This window comes from Phoca vitulina, unplaced genomic scaffold (assembly GCF_004348235.1).
Source record: "Phoca vitulina isolate PV1807 unplaced genomic scaffold, GSC_HSeal_1.0 scaffold1, whole genome shotgun sequence".
NCBI lineage: Eukaryota > Metazoa > Chordata > Mammalia > Carnivora > Phocidae > Phoca > Phoca vitulina.
In genome coordinates, this window is record NW_022589704.1 from 34,425,197 (window position 1) to 34,441,791 (window position 16,595).

At 39.2% G+C, this 16,595-nt stretch overlaps 1 protein-coding gene across 1 annotated transcript in view; it reads right to left on the minus strand.

Moving 5' to 3' along the window:
- The window catches only part of LOC116639653 (aldehyde oxidase 4-like), a 57,844-nt gene that overhangs the window by 22,493 nt on the left and 18,756 nt on the right, over nt 1-16,595 (minus strand). The window contains 13 exon segments of the mRNA XM_032416168.1: nt 2,772-2,792; nt 2,795-2,864; nt 4,583-4,706; nt 5,464-5,577; nt 6,132-6,301; nt 7,028-7,120; nt 9,307-9,469; nt 10,487-10,607; nt 10,610-10,670; nt 12,851-12,960; nt 14,583-14,676; nt 16,052-16,105; nt 16,107-16,204. Coding sequence (XP_032272059.1) covers nt 2,772-2,792; nt 2,795-2,864; nt 4,583-4,706; nt 5,464-5,577; nt 6,132-6,301; nt 7,028-7,120; nt 9,307-9,469; nt 10,487-10,607; nt 10,610-10,670; nt 12,851-12,960; nt 14,583-14,676; nt 16,052-16,105; nt 16,107-16,204 — 1,293 coding nt within the window.

A 16,595-nucleotide genomic window follows, 5' to 3' on the forward strand; every position in this document is an offset into this window, starting at 1 on the left:
CCTGGGTGGCTCAGTCAGTTGAGTGTCTGCCTTCAGCTCAGGTCATGATCCCAGGGTCCTGGGATGGAGCCCCACATCAGGCTCCCAGCTCTGTGGGGCTCCTGCTTCCTTCTGCTGCTCCCCCTGCTTGTGCTCTCTCTCTCTCAAATTAATAAATTAAAAAAACTTAAAAAAAATCATACTAACTAGGTCTTTGCCAGTTCAGTAAATCAAAGCAGACAAACAAATAAACCAACAAATAAATTATAGTATCAAGATTGGAAAAGAAATAAAACTGTCATGATATGTTTGTATATACATAAAATTCAAGAGAATTATTAAAATAGTAAGTGAATTTAGTAAAGTTCTTAGATACACGATCAACATATAAAAGCTAATTGTGGCAGACGGCACGTGATGTGATGAGCACTGGGTGTTATTGAACACTACATCTGAAACTAATGATGTACTATATGTTGGCTAATTGAATTTAAATAAAAAATTTAAAAAACTAAATAGACAAAAGCTAATTTTGTTTTTATATACTAGACATAAACAAGTAGAAAATTAAATAAAAATAAATGTCATTTAAAACAGCATCATAGGGGCACCTGGGTGGCTCAGTCATTAAGTGTCTGCCTTCAGCTCAGGTCATGGTCCCAGGGTCCTGGGATCGAGCACCACATCGGGCTCCCTGCTCCACGGGAAGCCTACTGCTCCCTCTCCCAGTCCCCCTGCTTGTCTTCCCTCTCTCGCTGTGTCTCTCTGTCAAATAAAGAAATAAAATCTTAAAAAAAAAAAATAAAACAGCATCATAAAACACCAAATACTAGGTATAAATATTAAGAAGGATGTGCAAAATCTCTATAGTGAAAACTACAGTTACTGAGAGAAATTAAAGTAAACCTAAATAAAAGGCAGTGTCTATCCTGCACATGGATTGGAACTTAATACTGTTAAGATTTCCAGTCTCTAAGTTGATATGTTTCAACGCAATTCCAGTCAAAATCCCAGCAAGTTATTTTTAGTGAAAATTGATGAGCTGACAATAAATGTATATGGAAATGCAAACAACCTATAATAGCTAAGGTCATATTGAGAAAGAATTAGCAAAAGGACATTACACTCTCAGATTTCAAAACTTAAAATAGAGTTACAGCAAGTAAGACAGTGTGGTCTATTACAAAGATAGATAAACAGATGAATGCAATATAATAAAGAGTTCAGAAATAGAACAACACATACGTAGACACCTGGAAAACCATAAAAGCTGCACCGCAATTCACTAAAGGAAAAGATAGTTTTTAATAGATGGTGCTGGGTCAACTGGATATCCACTTGAAAAAAACTGAACCTTGACCCCTGCGTCATACTAGACAGAAAAATTAATTTGAGATGGATCATAGACCTCAGTGTCAAGGCTAAAATATTTTATTAAGATTCTAGCAGTAAACATAGAAAAATATCTTCATGACCTTTGGATAGGCAAGAATTTCTTCATGGGCTCAACAACATTGGGCACCATAAAGAAAAGACTGACAAATTGTTCTACATTAAAATCAAGAACTTTTGTTCATGAAAAAGAATAATGAGGACATTGAACATGCAATCCACAGGCTGGGAGAAGATATGTGCAATATTTAGAACCAACAAAGAACTTATACCAAAAGCATAGAAACCTTCTATAAATTTGTAAGTACATCGAGTAATTATTATACTAATTATATTAAAATCAATTATATATAATTATGGCAATATAACATAATATTAATTATAATTATCACTTGTAATTAATTAAAAAACAGGCAAAAGACTTGAACAAATATTTTACAAAAGCGATCTAAAAATGGCCAATACATGTATGAAAAGGATTCAATATCATTAGTCATCAAAGAAATTCAATGGAAACCACAATGAGATAGTACTCCACCAGATTACATAAAACTAAAAAGACTGATGATAACAACAGAAAAATGGAAATCTCATAATTGCTAATGGGAGTACAACTTGGAACAAAATTTTTTTTTTAATGTTTGGCATTAACTACTAAAGGTAATTAGCAATTCCACTCCTGGGTATATTTCAGTGGAAATGACTGCTATGTCCACCAAAAGATATGTAAAATATTATAGAAACTTTATTAATAACATCATCATGTTGAAAATAGCTAAATAGTCCATCAATGATAGAATGGATAAATAAATTGTGGAATTATTTATACAATGGAATACTCCTAAATGATGAAAAAGAACTACTGATCTATGCTACAATGTGGATGAATCTTCCATACACAATGTTGAATAAAAGAAGTAGGCACAAAGAAAGTTATACTGTAAGATTTTATTTGTATGAAGTTCAAAAGAGGTAAAACTTTTCTGTAGTGATAAAGACCTTTGGGAGAGTTATTGATTGAGAGAGAGCAAGAGGAACCTTTCTGGGCTGCTAGAAGTGTTCTCTATATATATTTCTAAAGATTTTATTTTTAAGTAATCTCTACACCCAACGTGGGGCTCGATCTTACAACCCCAAGATCAAGAGCTGCATGCTCTTCCAACTGGGAAGGAACCCTGGAAGTGTTCTGTATCTTGATGTGGGTAGTGTTTACATAGATTTGTACAGATACATAAAATTTCAAACTGTAAACTTATTATTTGTGCATTTTAAATTTTGATTTAAAAATCACACTAGGGTTGAGAGCTCTGCCTTGAAGTTTCAGTATTTCTCAAACCAGATGACTGAACTTAGAGTCTTCAACTTCAGAGGAGTTACTTTTCTGGCCTAAGACCACTTACCTTCAATGATTTGATCAACATAAAGGCTTCCTCTACATTTCCTTGCTCAACTTTCTTTTCAATGGAAAAAAATGAATTGTGCTTTAGCGCTTGCTGCAAGGGAAAAACAAATAAACCAAAACAATAAAAAGTTTTGTTATTTCACATCCTAATAAGCCATTCATCCATCAAACTGCTATGCTTTTGCTTTGTCAGATATTCACACACCACAACAGACAATCTGAGCAGTGTGGAGAGTCAGCAGAAACTGGGATACGATGGACTACAGGCATTGGTGACTCAGTTTTGTTCAGGGCTCTGAGAAAGAGCTGAGGGGGAAACAAACATATCTGAAACATGGCCTCTAGATTGCTGAGGGATGACCTGAGGCAGTTGGGTATTCAGGTGCCAACTTTATGGTGTGAGTGGGGAGTGGGGTAAGAGGGTTGAGAGAGGCCAAGGAGGAGGCTGGTGGAGCTGCAAACGCTCAGAAATGGCCTTGTGTAGGTGACCTAAATTAGGCACTGAATTGCATGGAATTAGGACAGTTAGAGATGGGAGAGGAAATCATTTGAAGTCAAGGGCACCTCAGAAAGCAATAGTTTGAGGTTGAAATAAAGCTGAGGGGCCAAAAAGAGAACAAGGTCAGGCTGGCTGGGGAGCAGGTTTTCTATCAAGAAGCAGCTGGATGAGCTTCAAAGGTAAATTGAGGTTGGACTATGAAAGACCTTGAGTTCTATGCTAAGAACCTTATCGAGGGGGACATGATCGTGTAAGAAAAGTGACCTGGTGAACACTGAGGCTTAGAAAAGTTAATGTGGTGGGTAGACAGTTTGAAATGGAGTACAAGAGCCTCTTTAAGTGGTAACTGTAGTAAGTCTGACAATAAATGGTGAGGTCTGGACTGAAGGGTGTGATGGGGGTGAAACTGAGATGGAAAGAAAGGGGCAGACTTAAAGGCATTTAAAAGGTAACTGGAAAAGACTTGAACTTGGCAACTCTTGGGAAGAACAGAGGCGAATCAGAGGATATTGAAGACTGCAGCCTACTTGGCTGGGTTTCATACTGCTCATGTACCCATCTATTCTCTCTCCCTCCATCACACAAATTTAATAAGACACAACACGGGCTTAGCTCTTTGCCAAACCCTGCGGCTACAAAGCACCATCCCCCCATTAATAACAACAACTAAAATAAAAATAATAGCAAATATTTACTGCATGCATTCCATGTCTCCCAGGTGCTGTTCTAGGCATTTTACTTGGGTTTTCTCATTTAACCCTCGCAATGACCTTTTCTGTAGGTGCTTTTATAGTTCCCATTTTACAGCTGAGAAAGTAAGAGGAATTTAAGTAACTTGCCAAAATTTCCTTGCTATTAAGAGGCCTCCAAAAGATGGAGTCAGAGTACAAACCTGGGTTTTCCGTCTCCAGAGCTTGGAGGAAGTGGGCCAGAGACAGAGGACCCAGGCTGTAATTCAGTAAGTGTCACAACTGTTCTCAGTTCACAGTGCTCTGGATTTTCCCACTGGCTAGTTTTACATGAAGTCATAAGGACATTCCTCTGGTGTTACTTCTCTGTATTCAGAGGACATGCCTTAGCAAGAGACAATGGGAGAAGAAGTGGTCACCAGAAGGAAGGGGAAATCCAACCACAGAAATTCTCAGAATTATGTCTCTAGGTGCATATTGCTAGAGCCTTCACTCTGAAACTATAGACAGCACTGAGTATAGATGGAACCCAAATTATACTATTTTGTGACTCCAGCAGTTGAATTCTGCCAGAAGTATACCGTCCTAGGCATTCTAGAAGACACGAAGTGGCCTGACTACCTCTATTGTGATAATCCTTGGTTCTACGTCTTCATAAGTGATCTTCACTTTTTTGGCCGCCTCTCTTGCATGAGCATAGGTGTCAGCAGCCACAGTGCAGACAATCTGACCCATGCAAATCACCCGCAGAAAAGGCACATGTCGCCATTAGCTAAGGCACAGAATCATTAAAAAAGGAATTACTGTTCCCACGTTCTTACATTTACCCACTGGGTTCTTGTGACCAAAAGAAAGATTATTTTCTACCTAAGAGAATAAAATTTTTTTAAAGATTTTATTTATTTATTTGACAGAGAGAGACACAGCAAGAGAGGGAACACAAGCAGGGGGAGTGGGAGAGGGAGAAGCAGGCTTCCTGCCCGCCCGATGTGGGACTCAATCCCAGGACTCTGGGATCATGACCTGAGCTGAAGGCAGATGCTTAACGACTGAGCCACCCAGGTGCCCCTACCTATGAGAATAAATTTAAAACACTGGACTGAGTGGGATTTAGAGGGTACAAAAACTGGGTACAGAATTTAATTACCTGGCTTCTGACTATCTTTAGGTGCATTCCTCACTATTCCCATTTTGCACACTTTAATCCAGTCATCCTGAAATTCTGTTGGTTCTTTTAATGTCCTATGCTCTATATTGCTTCTGTGGTTTTCACAATTTTTTTTAAGAAGCCGTCTTTGACAGGGCTTATGGCATATGATCAGAATCTCAAGAGGGTCCACAATTCAAGAGAAAATTTGAGAATCACTGATATGGAGTCCTTGGTTCTCTGTAAGTCTTTGTGACGTGAACATGAATCCACAGATATTAGAGTCATAAACAATAGTCATTTTGGTGTTTCTAAATGAGCATTTGAATAATAGGCCCCATACAAATCACACACCTCATTCTGCGCATAGAAGACCTCTCCCCGATGGTTATTATCTCCTGGAACGTCCTCTGCTGTTATCACATCAACAACACCTGGAAGGGCCAGGGCTTCTGAAGCATCAATTGATCTAGGAGGGAAAATTCGAAAGTGCACATCAAAGTTGCAGGGGTGAGTTCAGGGTATGATATAAATGATTCCTCAAACTCAGGGAAAAACTATAATGGACCTCATAACTAAATCATGGGACCAAATTCTATGTTGAAAAGTGCCGATGTTTAGCAGGTGTTTGGACTGTTGGCATTAGTTTCTTTCAAGAATTTGCTTAAAAAATGACTGATTTCCACTCAGAAGAGGAAATGAATATTCTTAGTTGATTTAAATATATAATAAGGTCTCAATTTTATTTATTTACTTATTTATTTTTAAAGATTTTATTTATTTATTTGGCAGAGAGAGAGCACAAGCAGGGGGAGTGGCAGGCAGAGGGAGAGGGAGAAGCAGACTCCCTGCTGAGCAAGAAGCCCGATGCAGGGCTCCATCCCAGAACCCTGGGATTATGATCTGAGCTGAAGGCAGATGCTTAACCGACTGAGCCACCCAGGTGCCCCATAAGTTCTCAATTTTAATGTGAAATTGTGAATGCATTCCAGTAATAAAAAGAAACATCTTTTATTTCCTTACATGATCTTTGCATGAGTTCTGGTGCTGGTGGTTACAGCCAGGAAGAGTTCTTGGGCAATCGGGGGCATGTCATCGCTAAATACAGCCTCCCCTGTGGCATGTTTGATGGCTGATTGGTGCATGACTGGGTGGCCGACGGGGTCTTGTGGGGATTGGTAGGGATCCACACACTGTCAATGAATAAAGCCGTTATTTTACTTCCAGACATTCTCATGCACTGAAAATTGCGTCTGATATATCTGGCTTACTCACATGTCAAGAAAAATTATAGGCAGTTGGTATCCATATCTGTGAGTCAAAGTTAATAAATGTCCATTGAGTACCATGGTAAGAGATATAATCTGGCTATAATCTACCCCCTCACCTCTCCAAAAGGAAGACACTGTTCTCATCCTTAAAGATTCTACAAGCTTGTAAGGGTATCATAATACACACAAACACACATTAAAATAACATGATCAACTTCATATAGCAATAAAGAACAGTTTATACAGCTAATATGGTGCAAAGAAAATACCCAAGTTCCTGGGGGATTTAGGATGGCTTTATTAAAGCAAGGAAGGCTTCCTAGAAGTAGTGAATGTAGAGTTAGGTTTTGAAGAAAGGACAGGCATTCACTAAGAAAAGGAGAACATTTTAAGCAACAAAACTGAAATAGTTGAGGAGGGACGTTTAGAATCTAATTCCTTATGAAGTCTGGAGTAAAAGCAAAGAAGCTAAACCAAGCAAATAGTGAAATTGTATGTGAGTGACAATGGGTAATGTCGGCTGGCTTTGGTAGACGTGACCCTTACAAATAATTAAAAATATAGCTATTGAAAAGAGGGAGATATATGCATAATGCATGCATCTGAATGCATAGAAAGATTAAAAAATAAAAAACTCTCCCCACTGACCTGGAACATCTGAATTCCTTGGGGTGTTTTTATGGGGAAATCTTCTAGAGCACTCATGAACCTTTCTGGGATATCAGAAAACTTCTGGGGATCCTGAAAAGAAGATCATTTCACATTTAACTTTACATTCTGAGTCACTAGCTTGGAGAAACACATGTAGAAATAGGTTATCCGGGACGCCTGGGTGGCTCAGTCGTTAAGCGTCTGCCTTCGGCTCAGGTCATGATCCCAGGGTCCTGGGATCGAGCCCCGCATCGGGCTCCCTGCTCCGCGGGAAGCCTGGTTCTCCCTCTTCCACTCCCCCTGCTTGTGTTCCCTCTCTCACTGTGTCTCTCTCTGTCAAATAAATAAATAAAATCTTAAAAAGAAAAAAAAGAAATAGGTTATCCCATTTATTCTCCCAGATCTGCTGGGAGAGAGCCCTGAGCTTCGAGCTCCCTAGGCTAGCAGCAGCATGACTATATCTGCTGATGCACACAGGAAAGAGAATGCTATTTCTAGGAAGTGGAGACTTCCTTTATGACCAGCTCTCCTTTCGAATGGGTGGAAATATGTGCACTTCCAAACAGAGGCTGTGCTTTCAAGTCTGGGCCAATCTTCTGGGCATATATCTCAAAGAAGCAACTGAGGGAGCAGACGAAGATTAATCTACAAGTATGTTCAGCTACAGATCATTTGTCACAGTAAAGAAACTAGAATTAACCTACATATCCAATAAGAGGGAACTGACTAAACAAATTATGGAACATCCATAAGATATAATATTTTGCAGCTATTAAAAATAATTTTTTTTTTTTTTTTTATTTATTTATTTGAGAGAGAGAGAATGAGAGAGAGCGAGTACATGAGAGGGGGGAGGATCAGAGGGAGAAGCAGACTCCCCGCCGAGCAGGGAGCCCGATGCGGGACTCGATCCCGGGACTCCAGGATCACGACCTGAGCCGAAGGCAGTCGCTTAACCGGCTGAGCCACCCAGGCGCCCATATTAAAAATAATTTTATAGGAGTGTATTTATGGACATTAAAAACGCTCATGAATTATAATTAAGTGAAAAAATGGATTACAAAAATTTATGTACAGTATGATCCCTTTTTCTTGTTAAAAAAAGAAAAGAGAAATATATATGTATGTATTCCAAATGTTAACAGTTTTTATGGTAGGATTATTGGCTTACAGTTGATTTTTAAAATTTTTGCTTCTCTGTTTTTGCATTTTCTATAAAGATAGAATATATAATCATAATCTGTAAGAGAACATATGATAATATATAAGAATAGAAAACAAGAGACATATATTTAATAAATTATATGTAATAACATTAGATATACACAGATTATATACATATATACTGAATATATGTAATAAATAAGTGTATACAATAATTTATAAAGAATATTATGATAATGCTACTAATAAATAATGTTAATAAAAATGATAAAAAGGGACTGGCTGAACTAACAGAGCAAAGCTTTCAGCCTTAAAAGAAATGTGTGTAGCCATTTATCTGCCATTTTTGGGTCAGCTCACGACTTGTCATGGGGACACTCATAGTCAGGGACCGTATTCTGAGAAACACTGCCTGTGAAGGTCATTTTAAACTAGGCTAGGTAAGAAAAAAACAGTTAAAAAACCAGAAGCAATCTAAATATCCAAAAATAAGGAACAGATCAAATAATGGCTATCCATAGACACATCATGCAACCATTATGTCATTTTGTCATGAAGAATATTTAATGACACCGAAAGCTGTTTGTTACTAAGTGAAGCAAGCAAGCTATGCTAACCAGTTCTATAGACGTATACGTGTGACATGTATACACACATCCATAAAGAAGAGCCTAGAAGGATACACACTAAAATGTTAATAACGGTTATCTACAGGTGATGGGATTACAAAGGATTTTCTCTTCCTTTTTGGCTTATCCACATTTTCTAAATATTAAAGAAGGTATTGTTTTAACAAGAAAATTTTCTTTAAAATAGGAAAAGATGTTATAATTTCATTACTGAAACCTTTTCATTCCTGTAGATCAACTTGACATTGTGTATTAGTATTGTCACACAACCTATAGGACAAATGTAATAGCAAGATTGTCCCCTTCCCAGCCCAGGAGAAGGGAGAGGGCGGGAGAGGGACAGAGGAGGCTGGGAAGCACCACACTGTGGCTCCATCCCTTCCTGATACCCTTCCTGCAGTAGGGCAGGAAAGGGGAAGTCCTTCATGTGCAGACTCACGCTCAGAATGTCAAGGCACTCAGAGGCCCAGAGAAGTCACTTACCATTTTATTCAGTCCTCGCCTCACTCTGAGGTAGAATTTGAAGAGCAAGCTGATGATGAGGGTTCGCCTGTACTCTACCATGCCACCCTCAGCTGCTGGCGGAATGTGGATCTCCTCCAGGACCCATCGGCAGGCATCACTCAGCATGTGGTCATCCCAGAGCCTCGTAGCAAAATTAAAAAATTAAAAAAAAATGTAGTTATAAAATTAAAAAAAAGAAAAAAGAAAAGAATGTAAACACACGTCACAGGAGAGGGGAAGACAGACTAAACTGACAGAGCAAGGGAAGATGGAGAAAATCTGTATTCATCTTTGAAGTCTGGACAAAATACCCTCTGATATATCATTAGCTTTCTTTAGAATCTGGTGCAGCGGTTTCCAATTTCCTTACCATCCTCCTTTATTATTATCTGTAACTCCATGGCCTGGGAATGTTGACTTTAGCTCAGAGAGCTGGGGTAACAAAATACTAAAATCAGAGTTTCCCAAGATCTGGAACTTTGTCTTGTTCATTGCTGCATCCCCAGCAAACAGGCCATGCCTTGCACTCACATACAGGCTAATGACCAGCAAATGACCCAATTATTGATGATAGTTGTAACATTTTCACAAATGAAAGTTTCTACAGAAATGTTTCGAAAGCATCGACTCATTTTAGTATCCGAGAAAAAAAGCTGCATTAAGTTGCATTGCACGGTTGACAATGAATATTATGGGTAGATAAAAATTATTGTAAAAGCACTGGTGGGAAGAATTTTTAAAAACTTACTTTCCAAACACTAGAAGCAATGAGAGTGATAGGAGGAAGGCCATTTAAACTTTTAGACTATTTCATCTTCTTTCTCTGGTGTAAGGACATTTTCAGATGTCTTAGGGTACAGTATTAGAAACATTTACTTATTTTGCTGGTTAATTAAAAATGAAAATTTGATGATATTATCTACTTAGATTAATTTGTACATTCATCTTATTATAGAAACTGCAATAAAAGAATTGTATCTTGAGGAAGGTTGGCTTTTGGGTGACTTTTATTTTCTTTATAATTCTTCCACCGTGCTTAAATTTCCTATATGATTATGTAATATGTATGTAATCAGAAAAAAATTCTCCAACTGTTATTTTCATTAAAATATTAAAATACAAAGTCCTGAGTTTCATATCCAGATGTGCTGGGACATACCTCCCAATGAGCTGCTTGCATGTTTGGCTTGCAGAGACAGCAGTGGGGCCAACGCTTCCATAGAACATTTTAAGGTCCTTAATCGTGTCTGTACCATCTTCAAACGTCACACTCATGCCGCATTGACAATGGCAAAGGCATTCTCCTGACGTTGGGCCAGCCGGAGTCCTGACACAAAGTGCCACTGGAAACCAAAAAACACTCAGAATCTTTAGTGTTCTTCTCCGCTCTCTGCTGTATAGCAATAACTCTGATGAACAGCTGTAATGAAAAGGATCCTGTAAACAATGCTTTTTACCACAGTGTTGGCTGTGAGTACTGGCCCCCGTGCTTTACAAGTACTAATATTTTATCCTCAGAGCAACTGTCCTCATTTCTAATTTACTGTTGAGGAAACTGAGAGGTTATGTAACTTGTACAAGGTCATACAGTAAGTGGCAGAATTGGGGTTGAAATCTAAGCAGTCTGGCTCCAGAGTTGATGGTCACCTACTTTCAAATCTGAGTCACCACATGTGGCCTCAGGCAAGTGATTTGAACTGTTTGGGTCTTAACTTTCTTTAAAAATGAGAAGGTTGGGTTTGATCAGATGGTGCCTCCAGGGCTGCTGAGAGGGGTAAGGGAAAATCAGGAGGTGCGGTACCTCTCAGGATGAACTACAACACCTCCACTTTTAACTGTTTTAGTTTGGCATTCTACATAAATTTCATGTGAATGAAGAGTTTTACTCTTAAAAAAAAAGGTTGGAAACCACTGGATCACATGGTCTTCAAGGCGCCTTCCAGATTTCAATCTCTCATTCTAGGTTTAATCTCATGACTACTGTGAAATATTAGAGCCACAAAGTAGGGGAACCTCTTTGTGTGGCCAGCATCTTGCTGGGGGTAGGGGTGCCACTGTGGACCCTGCCAAAGATAAAACACTTTTGATTTAGAAAGCAAAAGTGATAAAGAGATGCTTGAGACACACTTGATCCTATTTAGTCCACTGTACTGACTGGTGGGGACTTTCCTCCCTATTCCTGTTGCCACCACCCTCATGCTCACCCACCTGAATTACAGCATGACTGCATTAGCCTCTTAACTAGCCATTCAACCTTCAGTTTCTCCTCCAACCAGCTTATCCTCTATTTTTTTATCTTCTATTTTAATTGGCATTCCTAAAATACCATTCTCATTAAGATTTTACCTTGCTTTAAAGCCTTCAAAGAAGGCTGTCTGCTAGAACATGTGCAAACCAACTCCTTGATGGAACAATAGATCTGCTTGGTGATGGAGCCCCAGCCTCCCTCCCAGCCACATCTCACAGGGCTGCCCCAGCCCCCTTGCCCTGTTGTCTGGCCTCCAACCTGCCATTCCACCTAGCCCCCACCCCCAAGCTGTTCTCCCGCCTGGAATGAGCACCCACTTCTCTCTACTGATCTTTGCTCTATCCCAGCTGCTTTCCCTCCCTTTTGAGCAACACCAAAGGAGGACTTCTCCCTGTCACTGGAACTGCCCTGGCTCTTTGTGCACCTATTTCCTGTCTGAGATGATTAGCTATTTCCAATTTCAAGCCCTTCTTCTCAGATCTAGAGACTTTTGAGGACAGGAACCCATGTCTTATGAATACATGGAGCGTCTTCTGGATTCAGCACTGTGCTTGGCATGTCGAGTGGTAGGTAGTTAATACATAAATAATTTTATTTAAAGTGGTTAATAAATGTTGGTTGATTTGGAAGTATCTTTATGATCATGAACTTTAACTTGCTATAGATGAAACTGATTATAAAATTTACTCAATCTTGGCTAAGATGAATATTTATCTGAAACCAAAAATTCAACTCCTCACACAAAGGGCTCTCTGTTTGCAGAGAGATAGGGCCCACAGAAATGTTATTCTTTTTTTAGAAAAAAAAAATTTATTTCAGTATAGTTGACACACAATGTTACATTAGTTTCAGGGGTACAACATAGTGATTCAGCATCTCTATACTTTATGCTGTGCTCACCACAAGTGTAGCTCCCATCTATCACTCTACAACATTCTTAGAATATCAAGAAATTTTTTCCTTTAAAGTTCTTTTAAAAACAAAAGAAAAAATGAATATAATAATAATGAGTATATAACACTGAATGATATTTGGGTTATTTTCATCTTTATACGAAAAAGTCATATTTTTTAAATTTTTATTTTACTTTTTATGGAGGAAGGGAGCCACAAAGGCAAAAGTGCCTAGGGTCCACGAAAGTCACAATGTTGCCCTGATATGAAAGCAAAACAAATGGTCCTCTGAGAATTTGCCCCTTCCTAAGAGCAGCCCCAAAGTCTCCCTGCAGGGTAAGCTGAGCTCCCTCTGGGTGGGCAGTGAGCAGGAAGCCTTTACCTGAGTAGAGTGGGGAATATAAACAGATAACACAATCTCTTCCGATTTAAGGCAGGCCTCAGGCGATCTCTCAAGGAAATGGCCGTTTAAAGGAATCTGCCATTCTCCTTCTATTAGAGAAAATGACCTTGATTAGAATGAATTTATCGAACAGGAGAATACATAGCAAGGGATAGGTATGATGCATCTGGTGGAAAGAGAGAGTGCAGGCTGGAAGCCAGAAGATGTGGTTTCTGGTTTCAGCGTCCAACCTGGGTCACCTTAGGCAAGTCACAGACCCTTTTGGGGCTTCTGGTTCCTCATCTGTAGAACGACATGGCTGGACCAGATAATCTGAAAAGTCTTTTCTGGGGGCGCCTGGGTGGCTCAGTCGGTTAAGCGTCTGCTTTCGGCTCAGGTCATTCTCTCGGGGTCCTGGGACTGAGCCCAGTGTTGGGTTCCCCGCTTAGCAGGGAGTCTGCTTCTCCTTTTCCCTCTGTCTCTAACCCCACCCGTGCTTGCTCTCTCTCTTTCTCTCTCAAATAAATAAATAAAATCTAAAAAAAAAAAGAAAAGAAAAGTCTTTTCTGGTTCTTAGCATGCATTATACACCACTCGCAAATTTTGGCCTTGAAGAACTTTAAAGCTATTTGGAAACAACATAGTACAATGTGTTTCACAAGTGGGAAAACTGAGGCCCAGAGATCCAGAGAGGTTAAATGATCTTCAAAGTGCTAGGGATGGGACAAGTGGCAGAGGTGAAAGGCCTGATATATAGCTTTTTTTTCTTAAACAGTTTACAATACTCTCTTATTTGATCCACTGTGCTTTTTAAAATGTGATTTTTTCCTTTACTTTCCTTCTTTCTTTTTCTTTTCTTTTTTTGAGAGAGAGGGAGAGCGAGCATGCATGTGAGCTGGGGGGGAGGGGGCGGAGAGGGAGAGAGAGAAACCCAAGCAGGCTCCCTGCTCAGTGCAGAGCCTGAGGCAGGGTTCAATCCCATGATCCTGAGATCATGACCTGAGCCGAAATCAAGAGCTGGATGCTCAACTGACTGAGTCACCCAGATGCCCCTAAAAATGTGATTTTAATCAAAGAGGGGGTATCTTACATCAATAGCTCTATGAATAATATGCATTTATTGTTATTTCACTAAGTTTAAATAATTTTCCCTTGGCAAAGCTCAAGCTGTCTCTGAATAAAGAGAGAAGTAATGAGTAATATGCCCCACAAACTTGATTTTGTTTAGAATGAAAAGTCCTAGAGGTGCCTTGCTGGCTCATTTGGTAGACATGTGACTCTTTATCTTGGGGTTGTGAGTTTGAGCCACACATTGTGTATAAGATTATTTAAAAATAAAGTCTTAAGAAAAAAGAATGAAAAATCCTGTAAGAAAAATTTCCATCTTTATAAAAGTTTGAAATGAAATGTGCTATAAAGCTTTAAAACTGCAGATACACATCTCATTTAAAAAATGCTTTGATACTACAATTTGGACTGTATATAAATGTGGCCAAATAGTTAAGAAAAATTCTCAGGTGCAGTAACTTATCTGATCTACAAGATATAGCGCGTCTGAGAACAGAATAATTGATCTCAGTTTCATCCTTACATTTGAGGTAATATAGATATAGCCTATATATTTGGTGAGTCTAAGTTAGATATACTTGGGTTCCTAACTCATGGTTCATGAAAGGAGCTACATAACTGACCGTGACAATTATAAAACGAATGCCTAAAGCTTATCTCTTACCTTTAGATATCAGATTGATGGTAGCCTTTCCTGCTGCTAAAATGGGATTTAGGTCAGAAAAATTAGGTCTGCTCACCACATGTCCTCCTAAAGTCTAAATAAAAAAAGATAACATTTTTTAAGCTAGTTATTTGACAAATAAGGAATTATGTGTACAGGGATCTTGTGTAAGTTTTAATTTTTTAATTCTCTTCTTTGTTTCATAGAATGATCTGGTACTGGTTTTAGGGCAACTAAATAGAGTCAGGCCACATATTGTGCAAGATTCCCACCCCTGACCCCAGTTCAAACTTATTGGAAGAAAATTTCTTTGAGAGCTGACCCTAGGATGAGTGTCCAATAACATGGGGGGAAATGCGGACTGGACTCTGAGCGAACTCTAAAGAACCGGGATATGTAGCATTCTCACTCAAAATGCTTGCTGTGCTGCTGTGGGGTGGAATCCGTCTGTTACTCCAAACCATCAACAGAGTTGCTTCAGACATAGGCTTGAATGAGAAACTTTGACGGGATGGTGGGCAAGGGGTGATGTTGAGAGGAATAACCTGGTCCAAAAAAGGAACAGAAGATGCAGAAGGTGGAAACACATAGTGAATTTTGAGAACCAACAGAAATAAGGGCAGAGACAATCAGGAGAAATGCCCCACACCAAAGTCATGTGTGGAATGGGCAGTGGCCCAAACCAATTACTCTTAAATCTTAAATAATAAGGAAACCTCAATAAGCTAGACAACTGGGGGGCATCAAAGAATAGATATGTGGGATGCACATGTTAAGAAACTGAGCTCAGTGCAAAGGTTTAAGACAAGAAACAGCCAAAAAAGAGTATTTTCGAGATGTAGGCTCTTCTTACTCTACCTTGGATAAGACATATTTCATAGACTGTTAGGGCTGGACAGTCCATGTGGTTGAACTTTAACTCTTTTTTTTTTTTTTTAAGATTTTATTTATTTATTTGAGAGAGAGAATGAGATAGAGAGAGACAACACGAGAGGAGAGAGGGTCAGAAGCAGAAGCAGACTCCCCGCTGAGCAGGGAGCCTGATGCGGGACTCGATCCTGGGACTCCAGGATCATGACCTGAGCCGAAGGCAGTCGCTTAACCAACTGAGCCATCCAGGCGCCCCTGAACCTTAACTCTTAAAATGAAAAAACAGTGGCTTAAAGAGGTCAAGTGGCTTCTCCAGGATCATACCATTCATGGGTGAGAGACTGGGTTTAGAATTTGGGCATCTTCAGACTCCAGTACCATAATCTTGTGATATAATATGCCATTTCTCACTTAAGACACACACATACATGCAGTGTGGTAACTCTCACTTTGGGCACATACACACACTCACACTTACATTGTAGGGACTTGTTCGATATTGATTGGGGATTCCTCTTCAGAGTAACGTTTGCTAAACTGAACACACTGTGTGACTGTCTATAACTGTGGCTTCTTTCATATCACACTAGGGTGCATACCGCCATATTCCTTATCTGAGCTCCAGCAAGGGTCCTCAGATGCTTCAGGAGAGCAACGGTAAGTCTTAGTCTTCTCCTTTGGTTGCTCCAAAACAGTAAGATGTAAGGCATCATTCAACTGGGCCAGGCTGCAACCTGCACCTATTGTCACTCCTGAAAATAAGACAGTGGGATATAAACTGAAGGTGAATTATAACAAGATGTATGGACTACATAGAAATAATCTTTCAAGTATATCTTCTCTTTTTATATTAACTTAGAAAAATGAAAGGTAAAGATATTTCTGGCAATTTGCTTTATTCCCAAATAAAGTACCAAATTCTTTTTCTCGGTCATGTACACAGTCACATGTGCCACACATTTTAGGACATACCAACCACAGATATCTGAAACTCATTACTGTGTTAATTCCCAATTTAGTGTTTTCCTGAATAAATTGATCAAATATAAAAATTTCAGTCAAGATTCTATAAGACTTTTGTGTTTTTATTTTTTTAAGATTTTATTTATTCATTTTAGAAAGAGAGAGAGAGCGAGCAGGGGG